Below are 13,410 nucleotides of genomic sequence, written 5' to 3'. Positions count from 1 at the left end.
AGATCCGAACCCTGCTCTTCTAAGAAAGTACGAAAATGTTCCTGATTGTGGCAGCTGCTGCATAAGAGAAGTAGGGCTCTGGGCTGGGAAGCAAACATATTATAGTTCAAATCCCGGCTCTGCCACAAAAGAGACTGTGTGACTTAGACTCTCTGAGTTAGTCCTCATCTGAAACTTGAGGGTGATGTTAGCTCCCATAGAAGTTACTGTGGGGATGAAATGGGGCAACAGCATGGGAAAGCGCCCAGTGCTGTGTCAGGTCGGGGAAGACAACAAGCACTGCCTTTGAGGGACTGAGTTCTCTCTTAATTTTCATCAGCTCAGCTAAGGCCACCCCAAATGGTGTGGCCGCAGCTTTAAGACACAACCCCTGGCCCTACTCCATCCCCAAGGTTCTCTGAACTCTATCTAGAACTTCAGCAGCTGCCCCTGTGCCTGGTACCTAGCAAGTCCTAACAAAAAATGTCTTCCTTTCTTCCATTCTTGAAGTCGTCTCTAATGCAGAGAGGAAAACATGCACATTAAGTCTGGTTCAAAAAAAAGGAGACAATGAATTGACAAGGTAAACTTTTTCCCTCCAGAATTCAGTATTATTAATAGGTCATCAATTTCAAAGGAAATTGTTTTCGTCTGTATAACAATCTCATGCAAACTTCAGCTGTCATAGCTAAGTTAACTGGGTATAGACCATTGGCCAGGCACTGCTGCATTAACTATTCTCCCATCCTCCCTATGGGGTAGGTACTGTCATTCCATTTAACTAGGGAGCTGAGGCACAGAGCTGTTGATAATTTGTTCAGGGTCGTACAGCTAGAAAAAGGTGGAGCCAGGACTCCAACCCAAGAAGTTTAGCTCCAGAGCCCATGTTCTTAATCACCATGCCTCTTAGTGAGTATATTTAATGCCTCAAATAATAATGCTGTTGGACTTAGTTTAAAGGTCCAGAAAAAACATACAGACCGGAGCATCATTTTCATATAATTTTGTCAGTGTTTCTGAAGCCATTTCAGAGATTTGTAGGAGTGGGCACAGTGTTGCTGCAAGTAGGCACTGCCCTTCACCTGAGGAGAGCCAAGAGCAACATCCCATTAGAGAACAGCAGGCAGGTCTGAACGTGCTGACCAGGGGAAAAGGTCCTCTGAACTTTCTTTGCCTCTGAAATGTGGCATTCGCCATAGCCTGGCATGAGAGAGAGCTCTGTACTCCTGAGTGATGGAGGAAGTCAGCGTGCCTGATGCTGAGTCTGGGGTGGAAGACCTGAACAAGGAACTTGGGCTTTATCTGAAGAGCCCTGGGAAGGCATCGAATAGCGCTACACAGGGGAGTCTGGGATCTGTATGTTAGAAAGGAATCACTCTTCTAACGAAGATGGCGCCGAAGCCTAAGAAGGAAGCCCCTGCCCCTCCCAAAGCTGAAGCCAAAGCAAAGGCTTTGAAGGCCAAGAAAGCGGTGCTGAAAGGCGTCCACAGCCACAAAAAAAAAAGAAGATTTGCACGTCACCTAACATTCCGAGGACCCAAGACTCTGCGTCTCCGACGGCAGTGCAAATATCCGAAAGAGCACCCCCAGGAGAAACAAGCTTGATCACTATGCCATCATCAAATTCCCCCTGACTACTGAGTCAGCCATGAAGAAAATAGAAGACAACAACACACTTGTGTTCATTGTGGATGTCAAGGCCAACAAGCACCAGATCAAACAGGCTGTGAAGAAGCTCTATGATATTGACGTGGCCAAGGTCAACACCTGATCAGGCCTGATGGAGAAAAGAAGGCATATGTTCGACTGGCTCCCGACTGTGATGCTTTGGATGTTGCCAACAAAATTGGGATCACCTAAACTGAGTCCAGCTGGCTAAATCTAAATATAAATTTTTTCACCATAAAAAAAAAAAAAAGAAAGGAATCACTCTGGCGGCCATGTTGACAATGAATTAGAGGAAGCAAACATGGAAGCTGGGACAATGGGCGGGAAGCTGGAGGGGGACGTTGTCAGGCTGGGCTCTAGCTGTGGCAGAGGAGACGGAAGTGAACAGATTCAAGAGGTAGGAGGTAAAATCAACCAGACGTGATGGCTGTTTAGATGTGGAGTTCAGGAGAAGGGAAATGGACAGACCAAGGGACAGTGGTGGACCAGGGGGAGGCAGAAGGTGAGACTCCCTGGAGGTAAGGAAATCTGAAAAGAAAACAGAAGCACTTGCCCTTCCTTTGCGTAAGATACCTCTGCCTACATTAAGGAGCTCCAAAGAAACCCTCAGGGTAAGTGGATCCTACCTAAGAAGAGAAAAAAATGGTGATGGGGACAGGAGGGTATGGTTAGAGAAAGAAGGGGTGAAGGGAAGGGAAGAAACATTTATGTTTTGATATATTTATATATTTGGGGAGAAAGAGTTTATTTGTCAGTGATCTCTCCTGCAGCTCCAGGGTGACTGGAAGACCCTATTCAGGGCTTTTTAGGAAGCTGGTGTTGATAGTTTCCCTCCCAGGACTCAGGTCAGTGCTGGGGCTTTGCAACTCACCCCTTAATGAAGATGAGGCTCATCGTGTCCTGGCAAAGTATGATCAGACATTAGACGCAAAAACAGACCACAAAATATTTTTTGGAAGAAGCTCGCAAACCACAGCAAACTCCTCCTGTCCAAAATCCACCATCGGGTGCAACATAAATTCATCATATGTTCTCTTTCTCTGCATCCCTTTGTTATTACCCACAGGACTGTCCTCATAGGAAGTCATTTGATGCTTCTTGGGACCCACTGTTTCCTAAAACCCATCCTCCAAAGCATATTCAGCTTTCCTGGTGTCTCTCTCTATAACTCCTAATTGAATAGATTTCGAAAATGTCGTCTCACTGATAAATGTTCTTTTCATGCCAAGAAAGCAGATAACACAATCCTACTTTCAGCAGTTTTAGAATTTCTAAAATTTCTTTTTTTTTTTAAGATTTTATTTATTTATTTGACAGAGATAGAGACAGCCAGCGAGAGAGGGAACACAAGCAGGGGGAGTGGGAGAGGAAGAAGCAGGCTCATAGCAGAAGAGCCTGATGCGGGGCTCGATCCCATAACGCCAGGATCACGCCCTGAGCCGAAGGCAGACGCTTAACCGCTGTGCCACCCAGGCGCCCCAGAATTTCTAAAATTTCTCTTTGAGTTTTTAATTGCATTCTAAGAAATGTTTCACTCTGAAACAGCATTGTCCCTCTGAAATTACTGATACAGCCNTCTAAAATTTCTCTTTCAGTTTTTAATTGCATTCTAAGAAATGTTTCACTCTGAAACAGCATTGTCCCTCTGAAATTACTGATACAGCCATGAAATGCCTCCCCCCCATAGTCTCCCNCATGAAATGCCTCCCCCCCATAGCCTCCCCTCAGCACATGTGTTTGGGCCATCATCAGCCAGGGGCTCCTGCTCAGAGCAGGTATAATTCAGCTCTAATTTGACAATACCCATGTGGCTCGTGTCCTTTTGACGGAGTTGTAATATAATTCAGATGAGGTTCCGTTGTATTCATGTCTACCTACCTCTTTACTGGATGTCAGAGGAGGAAGGGTTCCTGAGATCAGGGACTCTTCACGCTTTCACAGATTATTGTTTGTGGCCAGAATATACATTTGCAAGTGACCAGAATATACATTTGCAAATGACCCTCCATCCAATTTGACTTTTTCCAGAACAGCTTCTCTACACGCCCATAATTGGCTAGCCCCCCAACTTCCCCCAGTTTTGCTGAGGCTGTTATGGGCTGTAATCATGGCTGTGCCACCTAAGTGGGATAGAATACATCCCAAAATACAGAGCTGCCTTGTACCTTGTAGTCCTGAGCCTTCTGTGCGTTCTCCCTGTGGCTGTCTTCTAGCATTTTTTTTTCCTTCACTTTAGATTGTATTTAGAAAGAGCAATGGAGCTAGGTCACAGTTTTATATTCTGACATGAATATACAATAGGAATCATGTTTATGTGGAAAATGCAGTCGTAGTGTTTAGTGAGTAGAAATGAAACTGTTTTATTGTAGAAGGCCTCTGGGGGCGCCTGGGTGGCTCAGTTGGTTAAGCGTCTGCCTTTGGCTCAGATCATGATCCTGGAGTCCCTATACCGAGCCCCATCAGGCTCCCTGCTCAGTGGGAAGTTTGCTTTTCCTTCTGCCTCTTCCCATGCTTGTTCTCTCTCTCAAATAAACAAAATCTTAAAAAACAAAAACAAAAACCTTTACTGATGGACCTATAACAAAACAGTGATAGAGCTGACGGACTTTCGTTCTGTCAAACCTTGCAAAAGGTCTCCTAGAAATATTGTATTTTAAAAGTTTCATCATATTTATAAAGTTTTCACTAATAGATTTTTATTGACTCTTGCTTCTAAGCTACACATTATAAAGGAAGCCAGTCAGGAATAGACAAATTAAAAAGTGCTCGGTTCCCAGCTCTCTTGGGGTCCTTTTTGCTCTATAGCTCAGCCCAGAGTTCCTGCTCCATCTCTCACCCCCATTTTCTGTGGCTTCGGTGACCTTCCTGCTCTCTTGCAGGCCCCCGTTCAGCATCACCCCGCCTACTGCCTCTCTTCTGCTTTGCTTTTCAGCTCTTCCCACTGTACAGAAGGTTTGACACAGATTATTGTGGGACAGATTTGCGGACCTTCACCATGGCTGCTGCTTATCTTCCAAGCCAACCAGAAATAGCCGGGTCCCTCAAGTTCTAACCCAGCCATTCTCTTTGGTGGGTGGCTCTTTCCTCTGGCCCCCGTTTGCCCATCCATATGCACACTCGTACCCAAGCAGACATCCTGTGCACATGCACGCAGGTGCTCCTGGGCCCATGTCGCTGGATGCACATGGGCATATGTGTGTATCTACCTTCCTAGCTGCACGCATGTAGGCCCCCAGGTTCTGGGGTTTCAGGCTGTCGGATTAATGAGTCATTTGTTTCCTCTTTTGTGTGCTCAGAACCATTTGAGATGTAGATGTAGGTGTCAGGTGGAGATAAAAATGTTTTGCTGCTGATCAGAGGATGCGCCTTCTGTGGGTGAACAGGGGGGCTTGCAACACTTGACCTTAAACTTATCCAGAAGAAGTATAGCAAGAGCTAGAAACCTGCCAGCCAGCCTAGTAGGAACGCTTGCTTGCTTCCTGTGGGCAGGTTGGCAGCCAGAGGGAGAAAGGGCTTCCGTGGCCAGCTGTGTGCTTGGGTCAGCCTCCTGAATACTGCCCTTGATGGCTGCGGAACAGGGAGGGACAGCCAGGGATGCCCCCCTCCACAAGGCAGACACACACAGATACATTTTTATGCCAGTCCCCCAACACATGGAGAAGCAGATGGCAGGAGCCAAGCAATCAGAGAGGTGGGGAGAATGAGGACTGAAGGCCAAGTGAGGAAGGGAGTGAGCACGTGGGACAGGGTCCCTCCAGGGCACAGCCTTACCTGAATGGCTGGGTTGAATCTGGAGCCAGCGCTGGAGCAGACAGGTGGAAAAGAGGACAGAGGAAAGGTTTGCAGACAGATGCAAGGTTTGTGTGGGAAAAGGGCGGGGGGGGGGTGCGAGGGGGATGTTGAGAAAAACATAACACTGGCCTAGAAAGCGTACTTAAGGAATATTGAATGTGTTTATTCGTGTACCCCATGTTCCAAAAAAGAATTTGCAACAGACAAGATTTGTGTGTTAACAGACGGTGTGTGATTGGAGAGAGAATGTGGGAATGTAGGTATAAGAGCTGTCTCAGGATAACATAGGCCAGCTTTCTGCGGAGGGGAGAGTGTGAAAGGTGGGTGCACCAAGGTTATCAAGGGGGCTCTGATTATCAGTCAGAACTGGGAGAAGCACCCACAGCCCCCAAATTGACCATGGGCTGGAATTAGAGCTCCCTAGCCCCACTTGCCCTAAATGGAGGGTATTGCCCTGTTCCAGAACAAGGCTTGGGGTTTAAGATTTGTTTTGTGGGGCAGGGCGGGGGTGGTGTCAGATTTTTTTTTTAATGATTGCCTTGACATTTTACTTTTACTTTGAGGTGGCCCCAAGGATCTGACTCTTTGGGAGAAAGGAAGGAGTACTGGATAATTATTATTATAATAGCTAACATCTATTGAACATTCACTATGGGCCAGACACTGTCTAGAGTGCTTTGAATGTACCAATTCACTTAATCCTCCTATCAACCCATATGAGGTATATGCACTTTTAATATCTCTATTTTACAGATGATGAAACAGACACAGAGAGACTAAGCAATTTTTCCAGAGGCACACAGCTATTGCGCAGAAGAGCTGAAATGCAAATCCAGGTAGTTTGGCTCCAGAAGCCACATTCTGAACAACTAGTGGTGTAGAAAAGAGGATAGAATCTGAGTCAGCCCAGTCCTGGATCTCTCTCCTGTGAAAGGAGCAGAAGCCCCGTCATGTTAGTTCTGAATTCAAATCCTGGATTTGGGGTCTGCATTTAGGTGGGCTCTCAGGAAGTGTTAACTCCCTTAACCACACAGGGCAAGCACTGTCTCCTGCTGCCAGACCACGAGGTGGAATTTCTAGGCAAAGGCAGAGCCATTGCTACGCCTGACAACTGTCAGAATGTACAAAGATTACACTGCATATTTCCAGTTGGGTATACCAGTAGTTTCTGGTCTCTGCCGAAGTGGGGAGGGGTCTGAGGACCAGAAACAGGAGGTCTAGGGGAGATGCAGAATTCTGAGAGGCTCAGCACTGTTAGGCAGCTCATTCAGTCATTCCACACATGTTTACTGAGCACCTACAAAATGCCACAGGTTGCCTTCTTTTCCTTGGTGTGTTACTGTAAGCAGACACCCATTACCAGGTTCTTAGGAATTCCATACTCCTGTGGGGTCAGTGAAGCTCTTGTAGCTGCTCCTCCAGCTTTCTTGCCTGGTCTGTAGCAGCCCAGACTGGAGGGCCCGCACTGATACATGCACTGTGTTTGTTCAATAACGCTTGGAAGCACAAGTGAGCTCTGTATTACCACCACCCTTTCGGAGGGGCGGCTGGAGAGCCTGGAAGTTCCTACCTCTAGCCCTACAGAGCCACAGGCACCGACCCAAAGCACCAGCCATCAGCTTTGTTCCTCAAGCCTCTGGAGAAAACCTTTGATTTCATGGGGATGATTATTTTTATTCTTGCCCACTCAAGGATGAAGCCCAAGAAACAAGAGGTTGCCCCTTTCAGAGGCATCACAATGGGTCACCTCCAGCCAAACCCACTGTTTTTTGTTTTTTGTTATTTCTGGGTTTGGTTGAGCCTCTCTTGGAAACCATTACTATACAACTTACTTAAAAGAAAGAGTGGAGGGATTGGGCATAAGAGACTCAGAGGGGGGGAGGGGGTGGGGGTTTGGGACGGGGAGGCTGGGAGTAATGTGTTGTCAGTGAAAGTGCAGGAAAGAACACTTTAAAGCCACAATCTGATTTGAATCAATTCCATTTTGTAGTGACATTTTTAATCTTTTGCAAAGTCAGAATATTCCAAGTTTGACTTTTGGCCAAGCCTGCAGAACTGGAACTTAGGATGAAGGTTTCAAAAAAAAGACACAACACACACACACACACACACACACACACACACAGAGAGAGAGAGAAAGGGGGAGAAAGGGAAAGGGGAGGGAGACTTTTATCCTAAAGTCATTGTATACCCAAAGCAGGGTTTTATCCTCCACAGTTAAATGAGAAAGAAAAAAATCAAGAATACCAACATTTGAGGTACAAAGACTGTCATGGGCCAGTGGAAGTTTGCAAAATTATATGTAAATGACGAAAGTTTTTACTGTGGTGGCCCTGTGCATTCCCAAAGCTAATCCCAAAGAGAAAATCTACTTAGTAAAAGAAAGTTTTGTCTAATTTGGTTAACAGTTGAGAAGTGACAAAAATGCTGAATATATTAATAATTTATATTTCCAGGGTAACACTATATCTTTAATGCTTCACTGCCAAAGGGAATTCAGATTGGCTTAATGCTCAGCGAAAAAAAGCCTGAAAGGCCTTCTTCATATTCTGTATCCAGCGCTGATGAAAATGGGTGTAAGACATGTGCTCCAATAATAGGCACCATGCATTCTCCCATTTCTGCATAATTCACTTGCATCCCATACCGCGCAATGTATATTTGTGATCCAGAAGGCCTCCTGGCCTGACATTGGCTTTCAGGCTCCAGCCATATCAGTTGGTAAGGGAAGGAAGTATTTGCATCTCACATTTTATTGGTAAGTATTGTAGTGACATGGAGTATATGTTAGGGCAAGAACTCCTTATTTGCAAGACCTTTTCTAAAGTTTCCAGATTTCCCTCAATGCACATTTAAATTTCACTTTATGGGCAATGTAATGAAGAGGGTTTCTTTTTCTTTCTTTCTTTCTTTTTGGCCTGTCTGTATAAATCAAGTTTGATGGTTTACAAATTGCAGGTCATCCTAGTCCGTGACCTCAGTAAATAGTCTAGGTCAGAGCTCCCTTACATCCTGTCCACAGAAATGGAGTAAGTTAATTTATTGTCCTCCGGCTAATCCGGGAGAAGACAAATCATTGTCGTTTGGTTAAATGGCCTCTGGAAACAGGAAAACCTGCTACATAATTTCGAATTATTTATTTAAAGGGTATCAGAGCTAGGGAATACAAAAGGAAATATAGGAACAAAGGGGAAAAAATCAATGAAGGAAAAAAATTTCAGTCACCACAAACACATTAGCCGTTTGGATATCTTGTTCATTTTACCAGTTTACATAAAACAATAGCAGGCTCGTTTCGCTATTTGGGCCTTTAAAAAAACATGACTTTTGTTTGCTATTCTAAGTGTATCGCTGTGTTGTGGGTAGGGCACAGATCCAATTAGAATTGATAACCCTAATCTCCTAAAGATGACTGGACAAGCGTTCCCAGGGCCCTGAAAACTCCTCACGACGTTTGGGGTTGAGCAGGTTAAAATCCAGCCTCCCCCGGGAAAGGGGGAAAGGGAGGCTTTTTCTCCCCGGGACTGAGAACCAGAACAGACTGCCCAGCGACCGGACCCCCGCCGGTGGTGGATGGTGGGGCTCTGCAGAGGGAACCGTCCCCAGGGGAGCGCGTCTCCTGACCCGGTAGTTGCCGGCTGCTCGCCCGGTTGCCTAGCGTCCCTGAGGCTGAGCTGATCTGTGCGCAAAAAGGCAAGGCAGGCTTCCCTGAACACTCCCGCGGCGCCGAGTAGCTGTCATCCTAAAGTAACAAACTTCGTTGTCGGTTGCTTTTGAGCCATAACTCAGAAGTTACCTCCTCTCTGTGTTGTTTATCGGAGACGTGTTAGAGCTGTAAACTTAGTCACGCGTGCCGCTGGCCTGAGTCGCGCAGCTCTCCAGGCCAGCCCGCGCGTGCTGCGCGCGCGCCCCCAGCCTGGTCTCGCGGTAGGAAGGGCGCCCAGGTCGCAGCGGGCGCAAGTCCGCTAAAGCCAGTGTGGGGCGGGTCCTCGGCTTGCATTTTCCCAGAGTCAAGGGCCCAGTTCTTCGCGCGCGCTCTGCTCCGAGGCAGATGTCCAAGGTGCGTACCTGTCGGGTGAGGGTCTGGAGCCCCGAGGGAGCCACGACTTCTCTCCCCGAAGCGAAGCTCTATTTAGCCTTTCCTCCCTCCTCCTCAGACCCGGCAGCGCCCCCTGTCCCCAAGTACTGAAGAGCATCACCTTGGCCCTATCGGACTCGCGTCCTCGGCACCTCCAGGGGGGTTGTGGAGGAGCAGAAGGTAACAAAGAAATCCATCTTTTGGTCTTTACCAGAAATCGTTTATTGCCAGGAGGGAGATCCTTCAGAAGACTAATTTGCTCTCGGCCTTCCCCCACCCAGGGGAATTTTGTTGGCACAATATTTACACCTGTACAAAATACAGTGTTTCTCCTAAGCAGCGCCCGACGCTCGGAGAAATCTGCAGGGAGAGGCAGCGTCAGAGCACCGTGGGGTGCTGGGAGGGGTGCAGGTTGAGGGCGTTGGGGTGGGCGTGGCCGATCAGGTTGAGGTAGTGCCGGTCCAGCCCCTGCACGGGCGCCAGGAAGGGGCTGTGCTGCTGCGCGGGGCTCGGGAGCGGCACGGGCGCGCTGGGCAGGTAGGACAGCGCTGGGCTGCGGGCCGTGCCGTGCGGCCAGGGGAAGGGCCCGGGGGCAGCGCCCTGCGGGAAAACGGAGGCTTCCCCGGGGCTGTGGCCCGCGAGCTCGGGCCCCGCTGGGTGTAGCTGATAGGAGAAATCTGGCTCTGGAAGCGAACCTAGCGGCTGGAAGGCAGGCTCGGCGCCCAAGCGGGCCTTGGACTGCAAGAAGGCGAGGATGCGCGCGTACTTGGTGTCCTTGGTCTCCATCCGCTCCACGGTGGTGAGGTAATGCACCAGGTTCTTCATGCACTCGTGGTAGCCGTAGTGGAAGTAGTTGGCAAACTCCGCTAGCAGTTCTGCTGGAGGGGCGAGTCAGCCCGCAGAAAGGAAAAACAAAAACCGTGAGCAACCCCTTCCCACCGGGAGCCCGAGGCGGGTACCAGGCACTTCCCTCCCATAAGTTTTCTGGCCGGAGTTCCCATTTGAGGCCTGTCCTCTCTTACCCCAGTCTAGAGACCGCAAAAGCGCAAGCAAACGACCTCCTTTTCCTTAAGAGCCAGACCCCACTCTTCCCCACCAGAGAGGAGGCGACGGAACCAGCATCCCTAGAAACCTGTCCCCCCACCCGTCCCCCTTTGCTTACGTAGAACCTGGACCCCCCCCTTCGGCCGCATCCAGAGTGGAGACCTCTCGTGAAGGCCTTCACTACACTCCCACCCCCCAAGTCTCTGTGCGGCGAACGCTCCCTGCCCAGGTTCCCCTTTGCCAAACCCGCGCCCACCTTTTTCCCTTCCCCGAGGAAAATCAGCGGAGTGCAGGGCTCTCAGGTACTGAACGGTCATCTCGAGGATCTCCGCCTTCTCCAGCTTCCCGGAACTCTGCAAAAGGAGGAGGGGCTCCTCGCAGCGACCCAACGGGCGCAAGTCAACCCGGGCAGGCTGGGTGCACGGTTTTATCTGGAGCAGCTAGCAGGGCGCTGCAGTGGATCTGCGCAGAGGGCCGCCTGGTGCTCACTCGGCGCTCGGGTCCCCAGGGGGAAAGAGCCCGCAGGAAAGGCCCTCTCCGTCTCTAGACTCCTTGCACCCCTGCCGAGAGCGGCAGCAGAGGATCCCCAGCGCCTGGCTCTGTAAGCTCGGCCTCTGACATTACCTGCTTCGCCAGGGCCATGGGCACAGTCTTGCCCAGCTCGTTCAAGCAGCGGTTAATCCGGTCCCTCCTTCGCTTTTCTATCACTTTGTGGGAGACGGGGGTTCTCTGCGAACAGAGGTTTGTACGTTTAGGATAGTGTTGCCCAGGGAGTCGTCAAAGGCATGGCTGTAGCTGCGTGTCAGCCGTCTTCCCAGCCCCCAACGCTGCCCAGGGACTCCCCCCGGAAGGGCTCCGTGCTCCTCCACATAAGGGTCAAATGAGCTCTGCCCTCTCACAGCCAGGCTGGTGCGTTCCTCTTCCAGCCGCCCTACCCTCTCGGGCCACGCCGTCAAGCTGAGCGCCGGGCACTGGGGAGGTGGCCACCAGTCTCGGGCGTGAGCTCCTCCGGAGTTGAGCAGTCTCCTGTCTCTAACCTCATTCCCTCCCCAAACCACTCAAGATTCCTCCGCACGAGAGTCGCGTGTGCCGCGTCCCTGCCGTCGGTCCAGCCAGGTGGCGGCTCGGGGAGTCAGACGCCCCCACCATCAGGGCGCAAGGGTTGTTTGGGCTCAGCCGACTCACTTTGCGTTCCTTGAGCTTGTCTGACATCCTGCTCAGTACGCGCCCTCGGGAGAGGCGGTGGCGCGAGTCACCCGTCCACTTTCCGCCTCGTGTGCCTCCTCCAGTGTCCCAGGTAGACTGCAGCCTCCCAACTCCGAGGGACTGCCTTATAAAGCGGTCATCTAGGGCTCCAAGTGCATTCACGAGTTGAATTATTCCATAGGATTAGGGGAGCTGCGTTTGGGGGATGTATGCATTCAAGATCAGTTTTAAAGAAGTTAAGAAAAAAAAAATTAGCAGCCGAGGGGGGCGAGCTGGGGGCAGATCAGCTTTGTTAATCCACGTGGCCCTTCAAAGGACACGTGATCGGCGGGGGAATAACATTTGCATGGCAACAGCCCGGGCGGGAAAAGAAGGCGGTAAACTGGGGCCGGCGGGCGAGCGAGCGCCTGCAGCAGCCGCAGGCGTAGAGCGCTGGGGCGCAGCGGCCGCGGGCACCGGGGGGCGAGGACCCTCACAAAACAGTGTCGCCTCCTTTAGTCCCACCGCTGAGTCTCACACGATTGCCTGTTTACAAATCCCAGCAAGCCCGCAGTCCCAGCGCCGAGCGCGTTTTAAAGCCTGTCCAGAGTCATTAAAGTAATTAAGTAAGCCTTTAATAGGCTGTTCCGCCGGGTTCAAGGGAGAGCTCTTGGAGACGGAGGCGCCCCGTTTGTTCCCAGGCTTTTCTCACACGACTTGGTGACACGTCCATCTCCCCCCTTTTTGTTTACACCGCTTTATTTGTCCGGACATCCCGGCAGGTGTGGGGCTACGGCTGGCACACGAGGCTCCCGCCTCGCCTCGCCCCTCCCGCCGGTCTTTGGCACGCGACGCTCCCCCCTACTCCCTGACCACGTCGCTTGCTTTCTTTTCTCCCCCCTCGGGCCCTCTCTTCGCGGGGGGAAGAGGCTCAATTTGTAGCCTATTATCCTACCCGAAAATGTCCATTGAAAAGTATGAATAGTTTCATTGGGCTAAATTTTAATAATGCCAGAGGGTGGGGGAGGAGAGACAGGCAGGCGTGTGTGTATGTGTGTGTGTGCGTGTGAGTGAGGGGGGGGTGGGAGGATTGGGGGGCAACACGGAGAAGAGTGGGCCGAGAAGAAAAGGGGGAATGCAGCTGGCCCAGGCGAGCATTATACGACGTCACCTGCGAGAGGGGGCGCCTACAGACCCCTATTCATTTGCCTAATTTTGGTCAATTTAACAAACTTCAGGAGAAATTATTGTGGCTTTGTCAGGGAGGGTGAAGCCTTCTGATCGAATTAACAGCATGTTTTGATCCGGTAAATGTCATTAGAAAGGGAGAAACAATCGCGCTTAGAGTGCTCTGAGTAATGCGCCCAAGTGGAGACGCCAAAGCGCACGGCTCACAAAGGGAGCAAGTAGCTGCCACAGGGAACTTTTGTACCCGCCCATCGCCCAAGTTTTGACACAAAAAGGCATTATTTCATACTTGAATACGTTTAATCCAACGATTGTCTATTTTCTGCAAACATATTTTCACAGCATTGTTAACTTTTTATGTCCCCCTTTCGCGGGCGCCTTTTCTTAACGTTTGGGGGCGGGAGAGCGCAGACACTTTGGGCATCAATATTTGTCACTGAAAAGGGCTCCGTGAAGTTAGGGAAGTTGATCTCTTT

The 13,410-nt window shown here is 50.1% G+C and overlaps 1 protein-coding gene and 1 pseudogene across 2 annotated transcripts; one reads left to right on the top strand and one right to left on the bottom strand.

Moving 5' to 3' along the window:
* The first annotated feature begins 1,368 nt into the window (after positions 1–1,368).
* On the top strand, positions 1,369–1,854 carry LOC109488392 (annotated as a pseudogene).
* Positions 1,855–9,691: 7,837 nt separating this feature from the next.
* HELT (helt bHLH transcription factor) lies at positions 9,692–12,109 on the bottom strand. Of its 2 annotated transcripts, none has more exons than XM_011237623.3 (4): positions 11,747–12,109; positions 11,186–11,290; positions 10,818–10,914; positions 9,692–10,395 (listed from the first exon to the last, which is right to left on the bottom strand). In XM_011237623.3, exons 1-4 carry the CDS (start codon positions 11,771–11,773, stop codon positions 9,896–9,898), a joined length of 729 nt encoding a protein of 242 aa, XP_011235925.2. In that variant the 5' UTR covers positions 11,774–12,109; the 3' UTR covers positions 9,692–9,895. The 2 variants fall into 2 exon arrangements, with proteins under 2 accessions (XP_011235925.2, XP_034503408.1); XM_034647517.1 differs by having other exon boundaries at positions 9,692–10,392.
* Positions 12,110–13,410: the final 1,301 nt, after the last annotated feature.

The sequence above is a fragment of the Ailuropoda melanoleuca genome, chromosome 18 (genome assembly GCF_002007445.2).
Source record: "Ailuropoda melanoleuca isolate Jingjing chromosome 18, ASM200744v2, whole genome shotgun sequence".
NCBI lineage: Eukaryota > Metazoa > Chordata > Mammalia > Carnivora > Ursidae > Ailuropoda > Ailuropoda melanoleuca.
The sequence above is the reverse complement of the archived record's forward strand: the minus strand, read 5'-3'. Positions and strand labels throughout refer to the sequence as shown.